Source organism: Papio anubis, chromosome 1 (genome assembly GCF_008728515.1).
Source record: "Papio anubis isolate 15944 chromosome 1, Panubis1.0, whole genome shotgun sequence".
Lineage (NCBI taxonomy): Eukaryota > Metazoa > Chordata > Mammalia > Primates > Cercopithecidae > Papio > Papio anubis.
Genome location: NC_044976.1, coordinates 43,184,482 through 43,212,119, shown reverse-complemented (window position 1 = coordinate 43,212,119; position 27,638 = coordinate 43,184,482). Strand labels below are relative to the sequence as shown.

The following is a 27,638-nucleotide window of genomic DNA, read 5'->3' as shown; positions in this document are numbered from 1 at the left end:
AGAATCTCTTGAACCCAGGTGGCAGAGATTGCAGTGAGCCGAGACTGCGTCACTGCACTCCAGTCAAGGTGACAGAGTGAGACACCATCTCAAAAAAAAAAAAAAAAAAAAAAAAGTTCTGATTCCAAAGCCCACATTCTTCACCACTAAGCTCTACTGCCTCCACTCTGGTGGTGGACTAGGAAAATGAACCATGTGTGGGTGCCGTACTGGAGAGATGAAGTTTGGTGTAGAGGCCAGTGCAGGTGAACAGTATGAAGACCTGAATTACAGCAGTGGAGACAGAATGGAGAAGAGGGAACAGATCTGAATATTGAGGAGTTAGAATTGACTGGTCTTGTTAGAAGTTGGTTGAAGGTGGGAAGCAAAAAGACATGACAATTACCAATATTTCTAGCCTGGGTAGATATTTCACTGAGCTGCCAAGGATATTTCACTCAATATTTCACTGAGATTGGGACCTTGGAGAAGAAAGCCTTTGAAACTGGAATATCAGAAGTCCACTGGTGACATCTGAGAGGAGGTGTTCTGAAGGCAAATGGACACACGGGTCTAGAGCTGTAGAGAGGTCACTCAGCTACTCTGTCCTCCACCCATAAAATGGGGAAAGTAATAGTGTCCACCTCCTTGGCTTGTTGTGATGGGTAAGTGAGTAAAGATCAAGGGCAGTACCCAGCATAGAGTTAACACTCTATAAAGGTTAGCAACTATTGTTTCTGTCATCAAGGTGGTAGGTGGTAGGTGGTAATTAAAGTTGTGGGAGTGGACGAGGTGCCACAGACAGCAAAGAAGGAGAAGAGGACCTGGGGTTGAATGCTGGAAAAAAAAAATTGACACCTAGGGGACTGGTAGAGGAATGGGAATGTATAAAAGACCAAGAAGCAGTTTCTAGAGCCATAGGAGGAAGCCAGGAGAGTATGGGTTCGGGAGGGATGAGAGTATTCAAGGAGGAGGTATCGTCAGGAGGGTTTGAATGTTTGAGAGTTCAGGCCCCATGAAGCTGAGGGGATACTCTGTGGGGCCCATGCCCATGCTCATTTGACAAACAGGGATTGAGCTCGTGCTAGGTGCAGTGCTGGTGCTGATGAAACAGCAGTAAATGAAACAGATGTGACTGGGCGCAGTGGCTCATGCCTGTAATCCTAGCACTTTGGGAAGCTGAAGCAAGCGGATCACTTGAGGCCAGGAGTTCAAGACCAGCCTGGCCAATATGGTGAAACCCTGTCTCTGCTAAAAATACAAAAATTAGCCAAGTGTGATAGCAGGCGCCTGTAATCCCAGCTACTCAGGAGGCTGAGGCAGGAAAATCACTTGAACCCGGGAGGTAGAGGTTGCAGTGAGCCAAGATTGTGCCACTGCACTCCAGCCTGGGCAATGGAGTGAGACTCCATCTCAAGAAAACAAAAGACAGGTGTGAGGTGCTCGCCACTCACACTCCATGGAAACTTTAGTGGTGCAAGAGACTCATTCCTCCAATCCAAAGAGGAACTTTGGAATCCTCAGCCTATCAACATCAGAGGAAACCTCAGCGATCAGTTGTCTGATCATCTCATTGAATAGATGAAGAAACTAAGAATAAATGACTACCCAGGAAACCACAGTGAACAAGAGACAGGGCTGTAGCAGCAGGCTTAGTATTCCTTTGGCAGAAGGAGCCACAGAAATGGCATTGTATCTGGGAACTGTGGATATTCCATGGAGCCATTTCCAGGGTGCTAACAGCACCGATGTTTTATAATTCTTTGCTCCCAGAGCCTTGCAAAACCAGGGTTCCGGGTCTTTCTCTGCAGGTCCAGACAAGACTGCCACCTACTGGACACCTATGAGAAATGCGCTTCCTTACAGAGGTTTGCTTCCTTTTCCAGCAGGGCACCAGCATGAACATGTTTGGCATGTTGCACTGCTGTAAGAAACAGACCAGTCAGGCGTGGTGGCTCATGCCTGCAATCCCAACACTTTAAGAGGCTGAGGCGGGAGGATCGCTTGAGCCCAAGAGTTTGAGGCTGCAGTGAGCTGTCAAGCCACTCAACTCCAGTCTGGGAAACAGTAAAACCGTTTCCAAAAAAAAGAAAGGCCGGGGGCAGTCAAATCAGCTTGAGCAACATCGTGAGATCCCATCTCTACAAAAAAATAAAAAAAATTAGCCAGGCATAGTGGCATGTGCCTGCAGTCCCAGCTGCTTACTTGAGCTCAGGAGGTTGAAGCTGCAATGAGCCGTGCATGAGCACTGCACTCCAGCCTGGGTGACAGAGTAAGGCTCTGTCTCAAAAAAAATAAAAATAAAAAAAAAGGAAGAGACCAGTGTCAGGCATCTTCCTGACATTCTGTAATTAATTCTGTCTCTGTCTCTGATTTCTGTATACCCTGCTACTTTTTTTGAGGCGGAGTTTTGCTCTTGTTGCCCAGGCTGGAGTGCAATGGCACGATCTCAGCTCACTGCAACCTCTGCCTCCCGGGTTCAAGTGATTCCCCTGCCTCAGCCTCCTGAGTAGCTGGGATTACAGGCATGCGCCACCGTGCCTGGCTAATTTTGTATTTTTAGTAGAGATGGGGTTTTCTCCATGTTGGTCAGGGTGTTCTCGAACTTCCGACCTCAGGTGATCGGCCTGCCTTGGCCTCCCAAAGTACTGAGATTACAGGCGTGAGCCACCATACCTGGCCCCCGTTACCTCTTCCCCCTCTCTCGTGGAGACGGAGCCTCACTCTGTCACTCAGGCTGGAGTGTAGTGGCATGATCTCGGCTCACTGCAAGCTCCGCCTCCCAGGTTCATACCATTCTCCTGCGTCAGCCTCCCGAATAGCTGGGACTACAGGTGCCCGCCACCACGTCCGGCTAATTTTTTTGTATTTTCAGTAGAGACACGGTTTCACCGTGTTAGCCAGGATGGTCTCAATCTCCTGACCTCGTGATCCGCCGGCCTTGGCCTCCCAAAGTGCTGGGATTACAGGCGTGAGTCACTGCGCCCGGGCCCCTGTTACGTCTTTAACTACAACATGTTCAAAGCCCAATGTTGAAACAATAAAAATATCTTTTATGCACACCTTTTGTTTTTAAAGTCAGGCAACAAAGTAACTAATGTATGTGCTATGGTGGTATTTTTATTGCTGGATCAAGAATTACTATGTTGCCGCCGGGCGTGGTGGCTCAAGCCTGTAATCCCAGCACTTTGGGAGGCCGAGACGGGTGGATCACGAGGTTAGGAGATCGAGACCATCCTGGCTAACATGGTGAAACCCCATCTCTACTAAAAAATACAAAAAACTAGCCGGGTGAGGTGGCGGGCGCCTGTAGTCCCAGCTACTCGGGAGGCTGAGGCAGGAGAATGGCGTAAACCCAGGAGGCGGAGCTTGCAGTGAGCTGAGATGTGGCCACTGCACTCCAGCCTGGGCGACAGAGCCAGACTCCGTCTCAAAAAAAAAAAAAAAAGAAAAAAAGAATTACTATGGTGTGTCTTCCACTGGTATCTGCTTTCACCCAGCCCAACCAGTCCGTGTACTGATGTTTTGAACTATCCCTGAGACCTGAGTCAAGCACCACTGTCCTGAAAAAGGAGGCAGTATAAGCCAAGGGCAGGACGCAGATGTTTTGAGGGGCAGGCAAATGGGGAAGTTGGAAATAAGATTCCCCCCAAGATTTTCAGTTAAATCCCTTGGAAGACTGTTTTACAGACTTTCATAAACGCTAAATAAAGTGTCACAGTTGAAGTGCTCATATACTTTTGGGGAAGTAATGCATCTTTTAAAAATAGCAGGTTTTTATGTAAAAGTCTCCCTCAGTGTCAGAGCCTTCTGACTGCTGTTCAGTGAAGCTGTACAGGACAGGTGGCCTCTTATACAGCAGGAAAGGCTAAAATTACTGCCCATGTCAGCTGAGAAGTACAAAGCAGGGCCGGGCGCAGTGACTCACGCCTGTAATCCCAGCACTTTGGGAGCCTCAGGCGGGTGGATGGCTTGAGCCCAGGAGTTGGACACCAGCCTGGCCAACATGGTGAAACCCCATCCCCACTAAAAATATGAAAATTACCCAGGCGTGGTACCGTGTGCTTGTGGTTCCAGCTACTTGGGAGGCTGAGGCAAGAGAATCTCTTGAGTCCAGGAGGTGTAGGTTGCAGTGAGCCAAGATCACGCCACTGAACTTCAGCCTGGGTGACAAAGAAAGACTGTCTCAAAAAAAAAAAAAAGGCCAGGCTCAGTGGCTCTTGCCATTGCACTCCAGCCTGGGTGACAGAGCAAGACTCCATCTAAAAAAAAAAAAAAAAAAAAAAAGATCCTGATGTATTTGCTTAACCATGTGAGGGGTATGAAGCTAAGAAAACATAATTTTAAAAATATGGTTTACTGTAATCTTAATAATGTTGTCTTTTTTTTTTTTTTTCGTGGTTCCCAGTAGCTGGGACCACAGGTGTGAGCCACCATGCCCAGCCAATCTTTGTAGTTTTAGTAGAGACAGAGACAGGGTTTCATGGAGTTTCGCTCTTGTTGCCCACACTGAAGTGCTGTGGCGCGATCTTGGCTCACTGCAACCTCTGCCTCCCAGGTTCAAGCAATTCTCCTGACTCAGCCTCCCAAGTAGCTGGAATTACAGGCTCCTGCCACATGTCCGGATAAGTTTTGTATTTTTAGTAGAGAGAGGATTTCACTATGTTGGCCGGGCTGGTCTCCAACTCCTGGCCTCAGGTGATCTGCCCGCCTTGGCTTCCCAAAGTTCTGCCTTTGGGATTACAGGTGTGAGCCCCTGCACCCAGCCAGGTCTCAAACTCTTGGCCTCAAGTGATCTGCCCGCCTCGGCCTCCCAAAGTTCTGGGACTACAAGGGTGTCCTTGGGTTTTTATTAGATTCTCAAAGCTGGTAAAAACAAGGCAAGTCTTGTTCTCCTCATACTGAAGACAGAACAGTGTGGTGGTGAGGAGATGGGTGCAGGAGGCAGACTGCTTGGGTTCCATCTACAGCTTTCTCACTATCATTTTGAGACTGTGGACAGGTTATTTAATTGCTTTGTGCCTCAGTTCCCTCATCTGTAAACTGGGGAGGAAAATAGTACCTACTTCACAGAGTTGTTCTGAGGAATAGATGAGATCATAAAAGAGCTTAGAACAATGCTGGGCACACAGTCATTGTTGGTCACTAGTAGTAGTTATGAGTTAACATCACCATTAGTATTACTGTTGCAACAAAGCTCTGTGAGAAAAAGGACTTGTTTCATTTGTCACTATACGCTCAGTGCCCACCCCAGCGCCATTCTTTTTGAATAAGTAAATGAATAAATGAGAAACTTAAATCATTGAAAATGAAAACAACAAAGGACATTATCAAGAAGGTGAAAAGAACCTACAGAATGGGAGAAACCATATATTTGAAGAGCACAGAAACTAGAATATATAAAGAACTCTTACAAACCAACAACCAAAAGACAACCCAATTTTAAAAATGGAAAAAGGACCTGAAAAGACAGTTCTCCAAAGAAGAAATACAAATGGCCAACAGGTCTATGAAACAAGTCTATGTTCACCGTCCGTATTCATTAGGAAAATGCGCTTCACATCCACTAAGATGGCTACAACTAAAGAATCCCCAGAATAAGAAGTGTTGGTGAGGATGTGCAGAAATTGGAATGCTCACATATTGCTGCTGGGAATGTAAAATGGTACAACTACTGTGGAAAACAGTTTAGTGGGCTCCTCAATGAGTTAAACAGAATTACCATATGATCCAGCAATTCCACTCCTAGGTATATACCCCAAAGAACTGAAAACAGGTACTCAAACAATTACATGTATGTGGATGTTCATAGAAGCACTGGTTCACAATAGCCAAAAGCTGGAAATAGCCCAAATGTCTAATAATGAATGAATGGATAAACAAATTGTGGTATATACATACAATGGAATATTATTCAGCCATGACAAGGAATGAAGTACTGATACATGTTACAATGTGGGTGAACCTTGAAAATATTATGCTAAGTGAAAGAAGCCAGACATAAAGTCATGTATTGTATGATTCCATTTATGTGAAATATATGGAATAGGTAAATCCACAGAGACAGAATGAAGATTGGGGCTTCCCAGGGACTGAAGGGAGTGGAAGGGGAACAGATGCTCGCTGAATTCAGGGTTTCCTTGTGCGGGGATGAAAACGTTTTGGAACTAGAGATGGTGGTTGTACAACACTGTTAATGTATACTAAATGCCACTGAATTGTTCATTTTAAAATGGTTAACTTTGTTATGTGAATGTCATCTCAGTTAAAAAATGTGCTTTTATGAAGAAGAAAGAAGTAAACCAAATCTCTGATTAATTTCTAGATCAATCATACCTCTTAGAATTAGAGGCCGGGCGCAGTGGCTCAAGCCTGTAATCCCAGCACTTTGAGAGGCTGAGACGGGCGGATCACGAGGTCAGGAGATCGAGACCATCCTGGCTAACACGGTGAAACCCCGTCTTTACCAAAAAAATACAAAAAATTAGCCGGGCGAGGTGGTGGGCACCTGTAGTCCCAGCTACTCGGGAGGCTGAGGCAGGAGAATGGCCTAAACCCGGGAGGCGGAGCTTGTGATGAGCTGAGATCTGGCCACTGCACTCCAGCCTGGGCGACAGAGCGAGACTCCGTCTCAAAAAAAAAAAAAAAGAATTAGAATTAGCTATTCTCCTGCCTCAGCCTCCTGTGTAGGTGGGACTACAGGCACATACCACTACCTAAGTAACTTTACACAGCCAAGAACTGAAGCAAATTAACAATGAGGTTCTTGCCACCACCAGTCTCTCCAGGTTTCAGGGGGCCAGGGGAGGAGGTGTCACACATTCAAAGCCTTGTCCATGTCTGTTCAGTTTGGTCAGTTATGGTCCCTGCACTAGCGTCTCTAGAGGATTCCACTGTGTTAGTGCAGTAGTTTGCTCAGCTACAAGCCCCACTGTTGTACTTTGGGGCTGAAGAACCATACTTTCAACTTTGATATTAATATATGAAATGATAATTTTATTAGCAAGTCTAGTTAATTCCAGGTTCTAGGTCAAGTAGACAAAAACTGTATTCTACAAATGACCACTTTCCAAATTTATAAATAGTTCAATTTTACTATTAACTTGTTTCTTATACATATTTGTTAGCATATTTTCAGCAATTTTTTTTTTTTTTTTTGAGATGGAGTCTCCCTCTGTCACCCAGACTGGAGTCCAGTGGCATGATCTTGGCTCACTGCAACCTCTGCCTCCTGGGTCAAGCAATTCTCCTGCCTCAGCTTCCTGAGTAGCTGGGACTACAGGTGCGCACTACCACACCCAGATAATTTTTTTTTTTTTTTTTTGAGACAGAGTCTTGCTCTGTTGCCAGGCTGGAGTGAAATGGCATGATCTCAGCTCACTGCAACCTCTGCCTCCTGGGTTCAAGCTATTCTCCTGCCTCAGCCTCCTGTGTAGGTGGGACTACAGGCACATACCACTACGCCCAGCTAATTTTTTGTATTTTTAGTGGAGACGGGGTTTCACTGTGTTAGCCAGGATGGTCTCGATCTCCTGACCTCGTGATCCGACTGCCTCTGCCTCCCAAAGTGCTGGGATTAAAGGCGTGAGCCACAGTGCCTGGCGGAGATAGAGAAAACAGGAAGGACAAGCTTTGGGAAGAAAATCAAGAATTCTGGCCATAAATTTAAGATGTCTGTTAGACATCCACATGGGAAGCCACTTAGGGAAAAAGTATACAGAGATGAGAAGGAAGAGGGTGACCTAACAGTCTTGTAGGGAAATAGGAGAAACAAGCAAAGGAGACTAAGGCAAAACCAGACAGTGGGAGGAAAACTTCTATCACAGAAGCCAACAAAAGAAAGCGAGGGAGTGATCAACAGGGTTGAAAGCAGCTGGGAGGTAAAGTAGGAAGGAAATGGTAAAGAAATGAATAGCTGGAGGGCAACTTGGGGTCAAGGAGGGAGGTACATCCCTAAATGCTATAATTTTACCTTTTTTTTTTTTTTTTTGGTACATGTCTTTTAAATCTCTTTTAATCCATAAATTCCCAAAGAGGGGCTCTTTTAAAAACGGAAGATAGAAAGCATATTTGCACGTCAATGGAGATGGTCCAGCAGAGAAAAAGGGAGAGGTGAGCTACAGAAGGGAAGTGTTTGAGGGAATGTGCTTCAGAGAATAAGCAGAAGAGGGAGCCTGTGATAGGAACTGGGGACACTCTCATAATGGGAAGGAGAGTAGAGGATGTGGCTAACCTGACTCACCGGTCAGGCAGGTTGGTAGATGTGGTGGGGGAAGGTGGCGTTCTTCATGAAAAGGGAGGTGAGGCCACCAGCAGCTTCCTCCACCACTGACACCCACCGCAAGATAAACAATCGCCAGGCCCCCTAAGCCTCTCCGCCTCCTGTTGTCAGTGGACACTGCCCTGAGGATGCCACTTCCCCTGTAGCTTTCTCAGGGGAAGGATGCCAATAACCCTCCACTCTGCCCCACACACATGCCACATGGGAGTGGAGTGGGCACCCCCGACCCTTCTCCTTCCAAGACATTCAGTTTTCTCCTTCTCAATGCAAACAAGCAAACACAAACAAAACCCCAGTGTCTGGCACAGTTCTTGGCACATCACAGATAATCAGTAAATATTTGTTTAAAGAAACAAACCAATCCTGCCCTTTTGAGATCAGTCCCTGTCACCCACTAAACTCTTCTCCCCGCAGTCACTCAGGCTCCTCTTGGACACAGGCTGCTTCTCCGTGAGGACTGCTGCCAGCATCCTGGGGCTTCACTCTGGTTTTGCAATTTGGTATACGCAAACTCAAAGAAATTACTCTCTAATCCTCCCCGGTCACCCACTGTTTAGGATCACATGGAGGACCCGTGGGAACTTTTCTTCCCTCCCTTGGGCAGAGTTTCATTGGAAACTGAAGGCGTGCGAATTTCTTCTCTCTCTCAACTTCCGGTCTACGCGGACCATGTGAAACAGTGCCCTCTAGTGGGCAATTATTGCATACGCATTCTCTGTATTTGGAGTTATATGAAGACTATTTTGAAGCGCCTGGTTAAAAACATAATAATAATACATTCATTCAACAGACTTTTTTTTTGTGCGCATCTGTTATGAGTCTGACATATCTAAAATGACCTTGAGGCACGTAGTTTCACTGTTATCACATGATCCTATAACAAACCAAATGCAGTCACAGAGTCGCGTTCCCACTGCCTCTTGCACACTGTTAGCTGTTACTGAATAAATGCAGAAGGACTTGAACTTAGGGCGATATTGGAAGAAGCCGTGGCCGGTTACAACTCCGGAGGACTTCATCAGCATAAGAGGTTTTGTTTTGGTCGGGTGCAGTGGCTTGCGCTTGTGATCCCAGCACTTTGGGATGTGGAGGCAGGAGGATCACTTGAGCCTGGGAGTTTGAGGGCAGCCTGGGCAACATAGGGAGACCCCATCTCTACAAATAATTAACTGGGCATGGTGATCTGTGCCTGTAGTCCCAGCTACTTGGGAGGCCTAGGTGGGAGGATGACCTGAGCCTAGGAGGTTGAGGCTGGAGTGAGGCATGACTGTGCTATTGTGCTCCCGCCTGGGCAACAGAGGGTGAAACCCTGTCTCAAAAAAGAACAAAGTTGTTTTTTTTTTTTTCCACAGACTTCTACTGAGCACCCATTATGTTCCAGGTCCTGAGTTGGAATAAGATGAATCAGACCCAGTACCTGCCTTGGAGTTGCTGGGAGGTCTGGAGGAGAAAGGCATAGAGGCGAGTAATGACTAATGCAGTGCGTATGTGCAGTACTCACTTGCTCACTCATTCACTCAACAAACATGCAATGAGGACCTAACATGCTAGGGCTGTGCTGAGGATATAAGGATAAAAGCCATGATGGTTGCCTGAAACTGCACACAGTCTATGTAAGGGGAAGGTACCATTTTAGAGAACACAGCTCTGATGGAGGGGGCTAAAGCGGGGGGCAGGGTGGTTCAAAGGAAGAAGGGCTGACATTTGGGCAGGGATTGAAGCCAGGGTCAGGGAAGGGCTTAGAGAGGCAATGCTTAAGCTGAGAAGTGATGGATGGATGAGGAGGAGTGGGCATGTTTGCCACATAGAGGTGGGGTGGGGAGAGGAAGGTCTCAGTGCTACCCAATCTAGTCTTTGGGATCGTTTGATTAAGCTTCCTAACATGATTCTACTACCAGGTCATCCCCTTGCTCCAATGCCAGTGACAACCCTCTGGTGCAGGGTCTGACTATTACTTAGGTCCCTGTACCACTCCACCCCTTCACTGGCAACTCCTCTCCAGCCAGGACACTCTGCTCCAGCTGCTAACAGATTTTAGCATAGCATTATTTCTCAACATACAAGGCCCACATATGCACACAGAGCTTGCAGGGGTCAAAAAATACAAAACTGACAATGTTACTGAAGGAATAATATGCCTGACATTCAGTTTAAGCACTGCTGCCCAAAAATAACCTAGGTTGGAAGTGGCCTCCAGAGCTTTGTTGATCTTCCCCAGGATCTCACTTGTGTACCTGAACCTCAGTGCCTGGCTGCTCCTCATGCTCTCCTCCCCAGGCTTCCTGAACCTAGGGCTCAGCCTGTCATCCTAGACACAGGAGTCCCTGTCCCTATACTAATGGCCAGACCATTCCTGATTACTGGGCCTGTCTGTCCTGGTCTCTTGGGCCCCGCCCACTCCGACATCCAAACGCTGCCCCATTCTCCTCACCAGGCAGTTCCCTGTGCTGTCCATGCTCTCTTCCTGGGGCTATGTACCCAGCTGGACCAGCACATTCTTCTTTTGTCATTTGAACCACCCCAAATGCCTCCTAATTGGCCTCCAGCCTCAAGTGGCTCCCTGTGGCTCTGGCTCACCTGGCATAGCACCACCCAGGCCATCTTCAGAGGCACTGCACTCCCTCAGCCCTCACCTGTGCAGACCTCACTTTTCAGTGGCTCCACGCTGCCTACTGGAGAGACTGCCACCTACCCACATGGCATTCAAGGTGCCCCTCCATTGCTCCTAGCTTACCTTTCCTAGACTTTTACCATCCCTTTTCTAAGTGACCTACCCATTATTCCCAGGACACACCTTGCACTTCCCTGTCTGCCTTCCTTTCTACCATCCCCCTTTCCCGAACGACCTCCTCTCCTCCTTTCGACCTTCCCAAATCCTCCCTATTGTCCACAGCTCAGTTCAAACACCACCGTCTCGGTGAACCCTTCTTTAATCTCCTCCTGTTGAAAATAGAATCTCCTTCCTCTGAACCACTATAGGAAAAGGGAAGGAAATTATATCGTTTAAATATCTGCCATGCGCTATGTGTTAAAAGCATAAACTTTAGAGTCAGGCAGATCCGGCTAGAATCCAATAGCTGTGTAACCTTGGGAAGCATACTTAACCTCTCTGGGCTTTATTGCTGTATCTTGAAAAACATAAAACTACATATCTTTACCATTCATTCATGGAAACATTTGAATACCTAGTATGTACCAGGTTTTGTACTCTTCTGGTTATTTTGTTGTTACTGTTGTTGTTTTGTTGTTGTTGTTTTGAGACAGAATCTTGCTCTGTCGCCCAGGCTGGAGTGCAGTGGCGAGATCTCGGCTCAATGTAACCTCTGCCTCCTGGGTTCAAGTGATTCTTGTGCCTCGGCCACTCTAGTAGCTGGGATTACAGGCACATGCCACCACCCCCAGCTAATTTTTTTGTATTCTTAGTAGAGACGGGGTTTTGCTGCGTTGGCCAGGCTGGTCTCAAACTCCTGGCCTCAGGTGATCTGCCTGCCTTGGCCTCCCAAAATGGTGGGGCTACAGGCGTGAGCCACCATGCCTGGCCTCTTATGGTTATTTTGAGAAGTAAATGAGGTGATGTATGGAAAGTGGCGGGCACACAGAGGTTCTCAATAAATAGGCCGGGTGCGGTGGCTCATGCCTGTAATCCCAGCACTTTGGGAGGCTGAGGTGAGAGGATCGCTTTAGGCCTGGAGTTCAAGACCAGCCTGGGCAACATAGTGAGACGTCGTTTCTGCAAAAAACTAAAAAGTTAGATGGACGTAGTGGTGCACACCTGTGGTCCTAGCTACTTGGGAGGTTGAGGAGGGAGGATCTCTTGAGCCTAGGAGTTTGAGGCCACAGTGAGCTATGATGGCACCACTGCACTCCAGCCTGAGCAGCAAAGCAAGACCCTGTCTCAAAAAAAAACCCAGGAAAAACAACCAACCAAATTAATACTATGACTATTCAGTTTAGTTTCTTAGAAGAAGGACATTCCGGCCGGGCGCGGTGGCTCAAGCCTGTAATCCCAGCACTTTGGGAGGCCGAGATGGGCGGATCACGAGGTCAGGAGATCGAGACCATCCTGGCTAACATGGTGAAACCCCGTCTCTACTATAAAATACAAAAAACTAGCCGGGCGAGGTGGCAGGCGCCTGTAGTCCCAGCTACTCGGGAGGCTGAGGCAGGAGAATGGCGTAAACCTGGGAGGCGGAGCTTGCAGTGAGCTGAGATCTGGCCACTGCACTCCAGCCTGGGCGACAGAGCGAGACTCCGTCTCAAAAAAAAAAAAAAAAAAAAAAAGAAGAAGGACATTCCTCAGGGTGATTTCTGTTTAGCCAGGAAGCACCACATAAGACTGGGAGCCAGAGCCAGCTCTGGACCCAGGCAGGTTCTTGCAACCATTCAGGCACCCTAGGCACCCTGTGGCTGACGCAAGGTATAGGTGTGACTGACATTTTCTGAACCAGCGTCTTCCATCTGCCAAGGCTGTCCCAGACACTCCACATCAAGGCTCTTTGTGACTAAGAGAAAGCTTTTGAGAGCTGATACGCCTGGCTCTCGGTACCCCTTTCTGCAATCTAGAGTAGCCTCCCTACCTTCATACTGGACTTCCAGGTGCATCGTGCCCAGCACCTTCAGCACGCAGTCCACGATGCTGGGGTGTGTGGTCCCAATGATTGACTGACCAGACAGACAACAGGACAAGGTGGTTAGTCTTTTTTTTTTTTTTTTAAAGATGGATTCTTGGCCGGGCACGGTGGCTCACGCCTGTAATCCCAGCACTTTGGGAGGCCAAGGCGGGTGGATCATGAGGTCAGGAGATCGAGACCATCCTGGCTAACAAAGTGAAACCCTGTCTCTACTAAAAATGCAAAAAATTAGCCAGGCGTGGTGGCGGGTGCCTGTAGTCCCAGCTACTCGGGAGGCTGAGGCAGGAGAATGGCGTGAACCTGGGAGGCGGAGCTTGCAGTGAGCCGAGATCGCCCCACTGCACACCAGCCTGGACGACAGAGCCATTTCCAAAAAAAAAAAAAAGATAGATTCTCACTCTGTCACCAGGGCTGGAGTGCAGTGGTGCGATCTTGGCTCACTGCAACCTCTGCCTGCCGGGCTCAAGTGATTCTCCTGCTTCAGCCTCTGAGTAGCTGGGATTACAGGTGCCTGCCACCACGCCCAGCTAATTTTATTTTTTTAACTAGAGACGGGGTTTCACCATGTTGACCAGGCTGGTCTCGAACTCCGGACCTCAAGTGATCCGCCCATCTCAGCCTTCCAAAGTGCTGGGATTACAAGCGTGAGCCTGTGCCCACCCAAGCTGGTTAGTCTTTAGATCTTGTCTACCTGGAAGAAAGGAACTTCCAAACAGACTTCCAAACAGCCAGGCGCCTGGGTGAATGGGGGAGAGGAAGGGAGGGCAGTGGTGAGTCAGTGGGCCTAGGCTGAGGCTGCCACTGAACTCTCTAACTCAGGAGGCATTAAATGAGGCTACCTGCCAGAGGTGCAGGCACAAAGCTGGCTACTCTGACTGGGGGAGAGAGGATACAGGGCAAGGAGAATGGAACTCATCCAAGATCCTAAAATCTTCCCTTCCTCAGGAACCTCATCCCATCAGACAGCCCCTTTTTTCTCTCTCTTCAAACTTTACCTATGCATTGGTTCTTTTCTTTTAGCATTAAACATCCTTAAGCTCATCCATATTTAACATCGTCCTTCAACTCTGTCTTCTCCTTTGCTATTGCTCTTTTTTTCCTTTACATCTAAGCTTCCCAAGAGAAGCCACTTATTCATCCCCTATTCATCCTTTGACAGGCCGCTGTGATTTAATTTTTCCTGCCATAGGCAGTCTCCTAATTCACCAAAACTTTTCCTGCTGGGACCATCTTTCTATTCTACCCTTACTGACTCCCTTTGTTGCATCTGACCCAGCTGATCATGTCCTCCTTATGGAAACTCTTTTCCCTTGATTTTCTAGCCCCATTTTTTCTGTTTTCCATCTATCACTGTCATTGCCCTTTTTCTTTTCTTTTCTTTCTTTCTTTCTTTTTTTTTTTTTGAGATGGAGTCTCGCTCTGTTGCCAGGCTGGAGTGCAGTGGCGTGATCTCGGCTCACTGCAACCTCCGCCTCCCGGGTTCAAGCAATTCTCCTGCCTCAGCCTCCCGAGTAGCTGGGATTACAGGCACACACCACCACGCCCAGCTAATTTTTGTATTTTTAGTAGAGATGGGGTTTCACCATGCTGGCCAGGCTGATCTCGAACTCTTGAACTCATGATCCGCCCGCCTCGGTCTCCCAAAGTGCTGGGATTACAGGCCTAAGCCACTGCACCCGGCCCTATCATTGCCCTTTTTCGAAGAGGCAGAGTGGTATGTGGAAAGAGTAAGGACTTAGGAGAGGGCGGATTTAAATTCTCGCTTGGTAAACACCTTTTATTTATCATGTGGCCTTGGATAAGTCACTTAACACACTTTCCTGAGCTCAGTTCCACCATCTTTGAAAAAAGGGAGAATAGTATCTGCCTCCATCAGGTATACTGAAGACTAAGAGAGAGCGTGTAGCTATGCCCCTAACACAGTGGCTGGCATGTATGAGGCACTTAAGAAATGGGAACTGTGGAAATAAGACAATAATGATAATCTGATCTGTTCTTAAAATTGTTTTAGAGACAGGATCTCACTCTATCACTCAGGCTGCAGTACAGTGGTGCCATCATAGCTCATTGCAGCCTCAAACTCCTGGGCTCAAGCGATCCTCCCACCACAGCCTCCTGAGCAGCTGGGACTATAAGCACATGCCACGGCAGCCAGTTATTATTATTTTTGAATTTGTCTTTTTTTTTGGGGGGGGGACAGATCTCACTTTTTTGCCCAGGGAATACAGTGGCATGATCTTGGCTCACTGTAACCTCTGCCTCTCAGGCTAAACGATCCTCTGAACTCAGCCTCCCAAGTAGCTGGGATTACAGGCGTGTGCCACCACGCCCAGCTAAGTTTTGTACTTTTAGTAGAGACGGGGTTTCACCATGTTGGCCAGGTTGGTCTCAAACTCCTGACTTCAAGTGATCCGCCCGCTGCAGTCTCCCAAAGTGCTGGGATTACAGGCCTGAGCCACTGCACCCAGCCTGATGGTTCATCTTAAAGCCACTTTTTAAGCCTCTATCCCCTCTTTACTAGGCACAATGTCTTCATATGCTCACCATGCCCCAAATTTGGTTTCACTTGCATCCAAGGGTACTGTCTGAGAGAAGGGCAAAAGCCAACAAGGAAAAAAAAAAGCCTTCCCCAGCACTGGAGATCTGGCCTCTTCACTTACATGCTGTCTACAAATGCACCATTATTCTTTCCCTATCAAATCGACTCCTTTAATCTTTTCTACAGCCCTTTCATCATCCTTGTTGCTTGTCTCAACCACTTTTAAGTCTGCCAACATCTTTCTGATCCTTAAGTAAACAGGACAAATCACTCTGCTGGGAGGCATGAACTCTCTGCCCTACCTTGGCCTTCTGGAAGTAACACTGATTGAACAACAGACATGCAGTGGGAGGCTGAGCTCCGTTTCTCATGCCTATGTGGAGCGCAACTGCGGAAGGTAATTGTAAGATTATTGTATCTGAATCAGAACCACAGGAGCATGCAGCCTTGGCTCACCTGGGCAGTCCTGAGAGTCTGCAGGGACAGCTGCTGGGCTTTGGGGGACTCGCAGGGCAGCAAAGCTATTAGACCTTTATACACTTGATTTTGGTACTTGGGATTGCCGTGGACCAAAGAATCCAACAGAACCTGCACTTCCTCCTGGGTCTCTTCTGACTTAGACTTTGCCAAAAATTCTGCTATGGATCGTACACCTGAGCAAAGAAGAGAGGAAATTCTAAATTGGAAGGGCTTTATGAAAATAATCCCCACCCAAGATTACATAATATGAATAGGATTAATAGCTCTTCAACTAAGCCTGTTCACCCAAAGCAAAACTGAGGCTTGGTTCTGATGTTGCATCACTGTCTTGTTCACCTTAGAGCTATGTGGCTTTCAGCATAGGCAAGTCAAAGTATGTGTTTTAAAGTTTAAAATGGCTCTGCACAATTTACAAATAAAACGTGCATTTTTTATTGCTATATGATAACACTTTTTTTTTTTTTTTTTTTTTGAGCTGGAGTCTCCGTTGCCTAGGCTGGAGTGCAGTGGTGCGATCTCGAATCACTGCAACCTCTGTCTCCTGGGTTCAAGCGATTCTCTTGCCTCAGCCTTCCAAGTAGCTAGGACTACAGGCGTGTGCCACCAGGCCCGGCTAATTTTTGTATTTTTTTTTTTTTTGAGACGGAGTCTCGCTCTGTCGCCCAGGCTGGAGTGCAGTGGCGCGATCTGGGCTCACTGCAAGCTCTGCCTCCCGGGTTCACGCTATCCTCCTGCCTCAGCCTCCCGAGTAGCTGGGACTACAGGCACCCGCCACCTCGCCCGGCTAGTTTTTTGTATTTTTTTTTTTTAGTAGAGACAGGGTTTCACCGTGTTAGCCAGGATGGTCTCGATCTCCTGACCCAGTGATCCGCCCGTCTCGGCCTCCCAAAGTGCTGGGATTACAGGTGTGAGCCACGGCGCCTGGCCATGATAACACTTGTATAGCACTCAGCAGTTTGCAAAATGGTTTTATGAATACTAACTCACTTAATCCCAGAAACCATACCAAGAGGAAGGTGTTACTCCCACTTTACGGATGAAGACACTGAGGCTTTGAGAGGCCATGGGGTAGACAGCCAGGAGAACCTTGATGAGAATGCAGGGTGGGAAGTGCTTTGGAAAAGGGAGATGTGAGTCAGGTGCGGTGGCTCACGCCTGTAATCCCAGCACTATGGGAGGCCAAGGCAGGTAGATGGCTTGAGTTCAGGAGTTCGAGACCAGCCTGGCCAACATGGTGAAACCCCGTCTGTATTAAAAATACAAAAATTAGCTGGGTCTGGTGGCATGCACCTATAGTCTCAGCTACTGGGGAGGCTGAGGCAGGAGAATCACTTGAACCCAGGAAGTGGAGCTTGCAGTGAGCCAAGACTGCGCCACTGCACTCCAGCCTGAGCTACAGAGTGAGACTCCAACTCAAACAAAAAAAAAAAAAAGAAAAAGGAAGATATAGGGGGTGGTATCTCTTTTACATGCCTCACTTGGAGCACTTCATAGATTATATTACAATTATTGAGCCGGGTGTGGTGGCTCATGCCTATAATTCCAGCACTTTGGGAGGCAAAGTTGGGTGGATCGCTTGAGCTCATGAGTTTGAGACCAGCCATGGCTAACATGGCAAAACCCTGTCTCTACTAAAAATAACAAAGATTAGCCAGGCATGGTGGTGCTTGCCTGCAATTCCAGCTACATGGGAGGCTACGGCATGAGAACTGCTTGAACCTAGGAGGCAGAGGTTGCAGTGAGCTGATATTGCGCCACTGCACTCCAGTCTGGGCAATAGAGTGAGACTCTGTCTCAAAAAAGAAAAAAAACCAACTAGATTATTTACTTTTCTCACCAGACTCTAAACTCTCTGAGGACAGGGACTATATTGTATTCATTTTTGTATCCCTAGCACTTGGCATATATCTACCACACAGTAGGTATTCAATAATTTTATTTCAAATTTTTTTTTTCCTTTTTTTTTTTTTTGAGACAGAGTCTTGCTCTGTAGCCCAGGCTGGAGTGCAATGGCGCGATCTCAGCTCACTGCAACGTCCAGCTCCGGGGTTCAAATGATTCTCCTGCCTCAGCCTCCTGAGTAGCTGCCATTATAAGCGCCCGCCACCATGCCCAGCTAATTTTTTTTGTATTTTTAGTAGAGACGGGGTTTCACCATGTTAGCCAGGATGGTCTCAATTTCCTGACCTCGTGATACGACTGCCTCTGCCTCCCAAAGTGCTGAGATTACAGGCGTGAGCCACTGCGCCTGGCCTAATTTTTGTATTTTTAGTAGAGAGGGGTTTTTGCCACATTGGCCAGGCTGGTCTCAAATTCCTGACCTCAGGTGATCCACCCGCCTTGGCCTCCCAAAGTGCTGGGATTACAGGTGTGAAGCACTGCACCTGGCCTTCAATTTTATTTCTTGAGTTATTCATAATTCAATTTCTTTTTTCTTTTTTTTTTTCTGAGATGGAGTTTCACTTTTGTTGCCCAGGCTGGAGTGCAATGGTGAGATCTTAACTCACTGCAACCTCTGCCTCCTGGGTTCAAGCAATTCTCCTGCCTCAGCCTCCCAAGTAGCTGGGATTACAGGCCCCCGCCACCGCACCTGGCTAATTTTTTTGTATTTTTAGTAGAGACGGGGTTTCTCTATGTTGGTCAGGCTGGTCTCAAACTCCCGACCTCAGATGATCTTCCCCCCTTGGTGTCCCAAAGTGCTAGGATTACAGGTGTGAGCCACCGGGCCCGGCCTCATAACTCAATTTCACAAAAGATATTGGGCCACAGCTCAATAAATCTTTGAATGGATGCCTGAAACAGGATATATTTAAAAAGGAGAAGTATTTCTAAAACCACTACTGAAAAATGTGACCAAATGATGAATCAGGAGAATCATAAATCTGGGTTTTCTAGTGGTGACATGAACAAGAGCACAAAAAGCTTGCTGTTCAACCAGTTCTATGATGTGTTTTTCCTATAGCAGTGGTGGGTTCTGCCACCATTTCATTGAGGTCCCTAGGGAGACACATCTTGTCATACACAGTACCCACCATAGCTTTCACAAATGAGCTCCTTGTACGTCCTGCCAGAGTTTGCAATAACCTGAAGTAGTTTGACGGATTCCTTCTTGGCCTCCTCCTTGATCTTCTCCAGCCCAAGTATTTCCAAGAGTGTCAGGACACCTCCAACCTCAAGAAATTCTATAAGGTACCGATTACTGTCCAGAGGGATAGAAAAGTAGAAATAAGACTCTTGTCAAGTTCCTTTGCACTGAGCTTTCAAAGAGATCCCAAGGTCCCCTTTCACATACTTTGCCCTCCTATCCAGGAAATGTCCATAGGTCAAGTGACACAAGAGTGTGGAAATTCTTCCTTCCAGCAGGAAATGCTGGAATTCTATACTAGGGACAGTTTTTGGTTTTGCCATTCCAGCATCTCTTCTCCTTCTTGTTGTAATACCACCTCAACTGTCACTTGGGGATTCACCCCTCTGCCTCTCATGGGCCATGCAGTTTTGGTGGGGTGAGGAGGTGACAGGGTATGTCACCCTTCTGACTGTAGAAGTTGGTTTGCGGCTGGGCATGGGACCTAAATTGATCCAATGAGGCTCAAAGCCTAGGACTCTCTTGGGAAGCTGTGAAAAGGATCTGCTCTGTTTTTGGTGTGTCTGGAGCTCCTGAGGACCACGGCACACACAGGTCTATGAACACAGAGGAGAAGACACAGAAATGGGGAAAAAGACAGAGAGGGAGGCCAAGTACTGATGACATTGTTTGAGGCCTGGATCTAGTCAGGGCTGAAATATATATTTCTACCCTCTGGGCTTTTCCAGTTAAGTGAGCCAATAATTTTTCTTTTTCTAAGTCCAATATGAGGTGGTTTTCTGCAGTTGACAACCAAGAGAGTGCTGTCTAGTGAAGCGCCACTGGAGAGCACGGGATGGGGGAGCAACTAGAGCAGGAGCCCGGTGGACATTACCTCTGGGCCCATCCCGAGAGCTACGAGGAACCCACTGCTAACAGGAATCCGTGGCTCTGGGTGGTGTGAATGCCAAGGACATCGTGAGCCTGAAATGCCACTGAGACCCCCAGAATCACGCTAGAACAGAACTCACCTGCTTACAGCTGATAAGAAGATGCCAATGGACCTGAGAAGCTTTTCTAAACATGAGTCAGTGACATAGCTGTATGACACGTTAAAGAGTGACTTTCAGGGTGGTTTTTCACACAGAAGCCAGAGTCTGTGCCTAATTTCTGGTACCACCCAGGGTTCAGGGTGGCCAAGTAGCTGAACTGTGCCCCTTTACCCTGAGAGGGGCTACCGGCTGAAGGGGAAGTGGCAATACACACAGGATGCGGGGGAAGGGGGTGCTGGCTGTTCACTGTTCTCCAGGAAGCTCCTCTGCGGCCGTTCAGCCACCTTGGCTCTTACAGGCTCTCTAGGGAACAAGGAGGCTCTGATGAATTAAGGACCCCTGGAGAAGGCTGGGAGTCAATATCCCAAACCTCTCTAAGCCGTGCCTGTTGCAGCCTTGGTCTCAGCATAGTTCATGACTTTGTGCCTCATTCTTAGATTTCCCTAAAAAGAACCAGCTTCATCATTAATTCTCAATTTTTGTACTTGTTCAAAGTTTTACACTGGAGGTCACTATCCTTATGAAGAATTGGCTTCCTAATAAGAATAATAGGAGATGGTGGAAAAATTAAACTCTGATTTAAACCAACCTCAGTATTTAATGTTATTTTTTAATGTGAGTCTTTGCAAAAAGCCTCATTATAATCAAGTACCCAAAGCACGCATCAGCTCGGATACAAGGTATGAAATCAAGCCACAACAGAAAAGGAACCAGTCAACAATTACTAGGCTAATAACACATCAGAGGCTCTTAGAACACTTAAGAAATTAGCTGAAATTATTGCAGCTCATGGAGGATGACTGAGAGCTTCCAAGGCTGATAAAGGCTAATGTAATGGGTTGGAGGTAATGGTGCTTTGTTTGGGCGGGGGGTGTGTGAAGCAAATTATCTCTGCTGCACCCTGGTTCCCAGGATGCCAATAGAAGTAGAGACAGATTGGCTCATTAGGAAAGGCTCTTTACTGCAAAAATAGTGTTTGCTCTGGAGCCAGGCTCCCCTGCCTGTTGCCGCCATAGCTGGGGCCAGGCATCAGCCCACGTGGTGGTCTTTTTATTCCTACATTGTCCCCACCCTGCTCCCTCAACCTCTGCCCCGTTCCTGCCTCAGTGCATTTTCCCCTTTTTCTTCAGGCTAGGCTGACAAACTTTTGTTTTTTTCACCTTCTGTTTCCTCTGTCCTGGGCTACTCTTTTCTTTTCTTTTTTTTTTTTTTTGAGAGAGGGTCTCACTGTGTTGCCCAGGCTGGAGCACAGTGGTGCAATCACGGCTCACTGTAGCCTTGAACTCCTGGGCCCAAGCAGTCCTCCTGTCTCAATCTCCTGAGTAGCTGGGACTACAGGTACGTGCCACCATGCCCAGCTATTTTTTTTCTGTATTTTTTGTAGAGACACGGGTCTCACTATGTTGCCCAGACTGGTTTCAAACTCCTGGATTCAAGCAATCCTCCTGCTTCAGCCTTCCAAAGTGTTGGGATTACAGGCGTGAGCCAGCATGCCAGCTTTATTTTTTGTTTGTTTTTTTCTTCCTTTTTGTGGAGAATGGAGTTTTGCTATGTTGCCCAGGCTGGTTTTGAACTCCTGGGCTCAAGCAATCCTCCTGTCTCTGCCTCCCATAAGTACTGAGATTACTGGCGTGAGCCACCACACCCAGCTAGTCTTGTTTTCATAGTCACTCACTGTACATATTTCTGGTCTACTATTTCCAGGAATTGGTTCCAGAACACATTGTTTGAGTCCTGGATCTAGAGAACAGGGGATGAAGGAGCAATGTTGGGGCCACAAGGTCAGCAGTAGCTAACAAGTACCAGCTCCTATTGTGTGCAGGGCACTGTGCTAACTGCTTTGCTTGCATTGTCTCATATAATCCTCACCATGGCCCTCCAGTGGGTGCTATTAGCATTTCCATTTACTTACTGACATGAGGTAACAATCTCAGGTCAATAACTTGTACAAGGTCCCACAGTGAACTGCTGGAACCGGGATTTGAACCTAGACAGTCTGACTCCGATTCTAACTGTTACTGTTAGGCTTTCTGGCTTGTAGACAAATGGATGGAGGGGGCTTTGCAGATGAACTCCCAGTGTGGTGTCGCAGGTGGAGCTGTGGTCTGCATGGTTCACTGAGTAGGAGACGCGATGGCGTATAGGCTTTCGGACAGACACCCGGTTCTAACCTTATCTCTACCATTTGCTAGTAAATTACTCAACCTTTTCAAGGCTCATCTTTCTTATCTATAAAATAGAATAATACCAATCACTTATTAGGCTGGGCGTTAGGCCCAAATGAGATAATATTTGCACAGTATATAATCTCAGTGCCTAGAACATAAGAAGACTCAATAGGCTGGGCCCAGTGGCTCGTGCCTGTAATCCCAGCACTTTGGGATCCCAGCACTGAGGAGGGTGAATCACTTGAGGTCAGGAGTTCAAGACCAGCCTGGACCACATGGTGAAACCCCATCTCTACTAAAAATATAAAAATCAGCTGGGCATGGTGGCGCATGCCTGTAATCCCAGCTACTCGGGAGGCTGAGGAAGGAGAATCGCTTGAACCCGGGAGGTGGAGGTTGCAGTGAGCCGAGATTGTGCCACTGCACTCCAGCCTGGGCAACAGAGTGAGGTTTTGTCTCAAAAAAAAAAAACAAAAAAAGACTCAATAAATGGTAACTAATTTTATCATTTAATATGCAAATCCTTAGTTTTACTGATCGATTCTGAAAGTTCAAGGTTGGAAAAAGGGTTTAGGCTTATATGGGACTTTGTGGTAGTCAATTTTGCAAAAAATAATGATGCTATGATGCTATTATATTGACTTGTTTTCCTCCAAAATCCACCGTAACTGGAGGGCTCAGTAGGAGAAGTCGGTTTATTAATTCAAAACACTGTTGGCCGGGCGCGGTGGCTCACGCCTGTAATCCCAGCACTTTGGGAGGCCAAGGCGGGCGGATCACAAGGTCAGGAGATCGAGACCACAGTGAAACCCCGTCTCTACTAAAAATACAAAAAAAAAATTAGCCGGGCGCGGTGGTGGGCGCCTGTAGTCCCAGCTACTCAGGAGGCTGAGGCAGGAGAATGGCGTGAACCCGGGAGGCGGAGCTTGCAGTGAGCCGAGATCGCGCCACTGCACTCCAGCCTGGGCGACAGCGTGAGACTCCGTCTCAAAAAAACAAAAAAAAAACAAAAAAAAAACAAAAAAAAAAACAAAACACTGTTATCACCTCAGGCAGTCTATTTTTTCTGTTGTATGACAACGTTGCAAAAGGTTAGGGAATTATGAATAATTCTAGGTGTAGAACACTGATTCTACAACTATTTAGTAAAAGCATGGTTCATTCATTTAGTAAGCACTGACTGAGTACCCACTAAATGTTAGGCACTATGATTGGCACTTGAGAAATGAAGAAGAATGATGTAATGCCTAATGTAATAAGTGCAATGACCAAGTAAGAAAAACACAGAATGCTCAGACACACTGACATTTCAGTGGGGGATTGGGGTGGGAGAGATCCTGCAATAGCAACTGAGAAATAGCGGGAGAAGGTAGAAGAGAGGACAGCTGAAGAGGAGGCAGTGGTCAAGCAAGGCCAGGACTAGGGTGAGGTGAGGGAGACACTTGCCTGGGGTCTGAAATTTAAAGGGGCACCAAAAAATTCAGTTATCAAATAATATTTCAATGCGCTATTTAAAATAATCAAATTAATATTAAGAAGTCCATGATGGGCCAGACATGGTAGCTCACACTTATAATCCCAGCACTTTGAGAGGTCAAGGTGGGAGGGTTGCTTGAGCACAGGAGTTTGAGACCAGCCTGGGAAACAGCAACAGCAAGATCCTGTCTCTACAAAAAATAATAAAATTAGTTGGGGGTGTGGTGGTGCATGCCTGTAGTCCCAGCCACTTGGGAGGTTGAGGTGGGAGGATGGCTTGAGCCCGGGAGGTTGAGGTTGCAGTGAGCTGTGATGGCACCACTGTGCTCCAGCCTGGGTGACAGAGTGAGAGTGAGACTCTGTCTCAAACAACAACAAATCCATGATGAGATGAATAAGACATCACAGTGTTAAACAGACAGGATCTGACCCTGCACCTGTACGACCCTGCCTTACTTGTCTCACCCTGTGTGACCTTGCCTTCCTCATCCCACCCTGTACAACCCCTAGTCATTTCATCCTGTGGCCAAATGGAAAATATTGTCCAGTAAGACAAGGAAGGAAAAAAAGTCTTGGCAACAAAGCTAGGGCCTTGGTTAGGGTAGTGTCATGGGTTGTGGGGACAGGAGCCAGGTTATAGGCAGCAATGTTTCTCAAAGCATAACCCGTGGACCACTGGCACTTGAGCCACACAGAGTACTTGTTAGAAATAAGGGTCCGGGGTTCCACCCTCAATCTACTAAAGCAGAACCTTGGGGGTGCGGATGGATAGGTAACTGGTAATCTGCATTTTAAACCTCTTTTATGCACAATAATATCTGAGAACAGACTAGGTATGATGGCTCACACCTATAGTCCCAGCACTTTGGGAGGCTGAAGTGGGAAGAACACGAGGCCAGGAGTTTGAGACCAGCTTGGGCAACATAGCAAGACCCCATGTCTACAAAAATTTTAAAAACAGAAAAATTGGCCGGGCGCGGTGGCTCAAGCCTGTAATCCCAGCACTTTGGGAGGCCGAGATGGGCGGATAACGAGGTCAGGAGATCAAGACCATCCTGTCTTGAGACGGTGAAACCCGGTCTCTACTAAAAAAAAATACAAAAAAACTAGCCGGGCGAGGTGGCAGGCGTCTGTAGTCCCAGCTACTCGGGAGGCTGAGGCAGGAGAATGGCCTAAACTCGGGAGGCAGAGCTTGCAGTGAGCCAAGATCTGGCCACTGCACTCTAGCCTGGGCGACTCTGTCTCAAAAAAAAAAAAAAAAAAAGGAACCAGAAAAATTAGCTGGGTGTGGTGGTGCATGCCTATAGTCCTAGCTGCTTGGGAGGCTGAGGTGAGAGGATCCTTTGAGTCTCCAGGAATTTGGGGCTGCAGTGAGCTGAGATTGCGCTGCTGTACTCCAGCCTGGGTAACAGAGCAAGACCCTGTCTCAAAAAAATAAAAATAAAAATAGAGTAAGAACATTTGGGTAAACCTACAGATGTATTCCATGGTTATTCCCTTTGGCCTGTGTTATAGGTCTGAGTCTGAAAAATAATTTTATCGCTAACTTAAATGTAAGAAAGAGAGCGGTGTTTACTTACACCTTTAATTCTGCCCAGCTGCAGACGCTGGGTCGTTCGTTCCTCTACTCAGTAAACAGGTGCCAGGTGTCGTGCTACATGTTAGAAATATAGGCATAAGTAGAACAGATGTGATTCTTGCCCACAGAGATCTTAAAATCCAGTGGGGGAAAAGAGTGGTATTAAGCAGGTAATAACAATAAAATGTTATGATTATTAAGACAGAGGAAGTCTATGAACATATATAAGAAGGGAACCTAAGCTAGCCTAGGACTCAGAAATGGGCTTCCTGAGAAAGCAATGTTTAAATTGAGACCTGAATAATAGAGCAGGAGTTGGTCAAATAAGGAGGGGGTTTATTTATTTATTTATTATTATTTTTGAGACGGAGTCTTGCTCTGTTGCCCAGGCTGGAGTGCAGTGGTGCGATCTCGGCTCACTGCAAGCTCCACCTACTGGGTTCACGCCATTCTCCTGCCTCAGCCTCCCGAGTAGCTGGGACTACAGGCGCCCGCCACCACACCTGGCTAATTTTTTGTGTTTTTTAGTAGAGACGGGGTTTCACCATGTTAGCCGGGATGGTCTCAATCTCCTGACCTCGTGATCTGCCCACCTCAGCCTCCCAAAGTGCTGGGATTACAGGCATGAGCCACCGCGCCTGGCCTATTTATTTATTTTTATAGAGACGAGGTCTTGCTCTGTTGCCCAGGATGGAGCACAGTGGTGTGATCATAGCTTACTGCAGCTTCAAACTCCAAGGCCCAAGTGATCCTCCCTCCTCAGCCTCCCAAGTAGCTGGGATTATAGGTGTAAGCCACTGTGCATGGGTCAAGGAGGGGGTTTAGAGAAGGCGAGAGGGTTCAGGCAAGGAGAGAAATATACAATAAAAGGGTCTGAGATAAATCCGTAGAGTGCCATGGGCACACAGAGCAGGAATATCCTCAAATCTACCTATAACTTGAAGTATCACCTTGATGGTGACCAGATCTGTCTCTAGCCTTGACCTGCCTCCAGGGATCCTGAGCACAGACATCTCAAACTCAACATGTCCTAAAGCAAGCTTATCTACCCTCAAACTTACTCCTCTTCTTATGTTCTCTTCCACATAATGGCACTCTATTCCCCTAGTTTACTAAGCCAGATATGTGACACTCATCTTGTGGCATATGAGTGAAGATGGATGTATGGGTATGGAATAGTTGGATATATAGGTATGGAACTCTGATTCAAGAGAGAAATTTGGGCAGGGATACTTATTTGAAAGCCCTCATACAAGAGTGGTGTTGAATCTTGACAGTGAGCTAGTCCCTCAGGGAGAATCTGAGAGTGAGTACAGAAGAGGGATGACAATGGAATCCCAAGGAACAGCATTTAAGGGGTGGCTGAAGAAGGGCGGGAAATGCATAGAAACCAAGATAATCGGTATCACAGAAACCAGGAGTGTTTTGAGAAGTGGGAAAGGTTGACTGACAAATGCCACTGAGAGGTCACATAAAAGGACTGAGGATGCAGTCCCTGGGTTTTGCAACTGGAAAAACGTGGGTAATCTTAGCAAGACCTGCATCAGTAGAGTGGGAGGCACGGAAGTCAGATGGCAGTGAGTGGAGAAAAGGGAGGAGAGGAAGTGGAGACAGAGAGACTCAACAACCTTAATTTTTGTAATTTTTAAAAAATGTTTTGAGATAGGATCTGTCTCTGTGGCCCACGCTGGAGTGCAATGGCGTGATCTTGGCTCACTGCAAACTCTGCCTCCCAGGTTCAAATGATTCTCCTGCCTCAGCCTCCTGGGTAGCTGGGATTACAGGCGTGTGCCACCATGCCCTGCTAAGTTTTGTATTTGTAGTAGAGACAGGGTTTCCCATGTTGGCCACGCTGGTCTCAAACTCCTGACATCAGGTGATCGCCCACCTCCGCCTTGCAAAGTGTTGGGTTTACAGGCGCGAGTCACTGCGCCCGGCCCCTCAGCAATCTTTTCTTTTTTTTTTTTTTTTGAGACGGAGTCTCGCTCTGTCGCCCAGGCTGGAGTGCAGTGGCCGGATCTCAGCTCACTGCAAGCTCCGCCTCCCGGGTTCCCGCTATTCTCCTGCCTCAGCCTCCCCAGTAGCTGGGACTACAGGCGCCCGCCATCTCGCCCGGCTAGTTTTTGTATTTTTCAGTAGAGACGGGGTTTCACCGTGTCAGGCCAGGATGGTCTCGATCTCCTGACCTCGTGATCCGCCCGTCTCGGCCTCCCAAAGTGCTAGGATTACAGGCTTGAGCCACCGCGCCCGGCAGCAATCTTTTCAAGAAGCTTCATTGGGTACGGTGGCTCATGCCTGTACTCCCAGCACTTTGAGGTCAGGAGTTTGAGACCAGCCTGGCAAACATGGTGAAACCCTGTCTCTACTAAAAATACAAAAATTAGCCAGG

General features: G+C 47.3%; 1 protein-coding gene across 7 annotated transcripts in view; it reads right to left on the bottom strand.

Moving 5' to 3' along the window:
* ARMH1 (armadillo like helical domain containing 1) overlaps positions 1-27,638 on the bottom strand; it is a 52,640-nt gene that overhangs the window by 6,384 nt on the left and 18,618 nt on the right. For all 7 annotated transcript variants that reach the window (XM_031667880.1, XM_031667877.1, XM_031667876.1 and 4 more), the window contains 4 exons: positions 20,006-20,074; positions 18,943-19,109; positions 15,887-16,083; positions 12,838-12,922 (listed from right to left, as the gene is read on the bottom strand). In XM_031667880.1, coding sequence (XP_031523740.1) covers positions 12,838-12,922; positions 15,887-16,083; positions 18,943-19,109; positions 20,006-20,074 — 518 coding nt within the window. The remainder of the gene's footprint in view (positions 1-12,837; positions 12,923-15,886; positions 16,084-18,942; positions 19,110-20,005; positions 20,075-27,638) is intronic.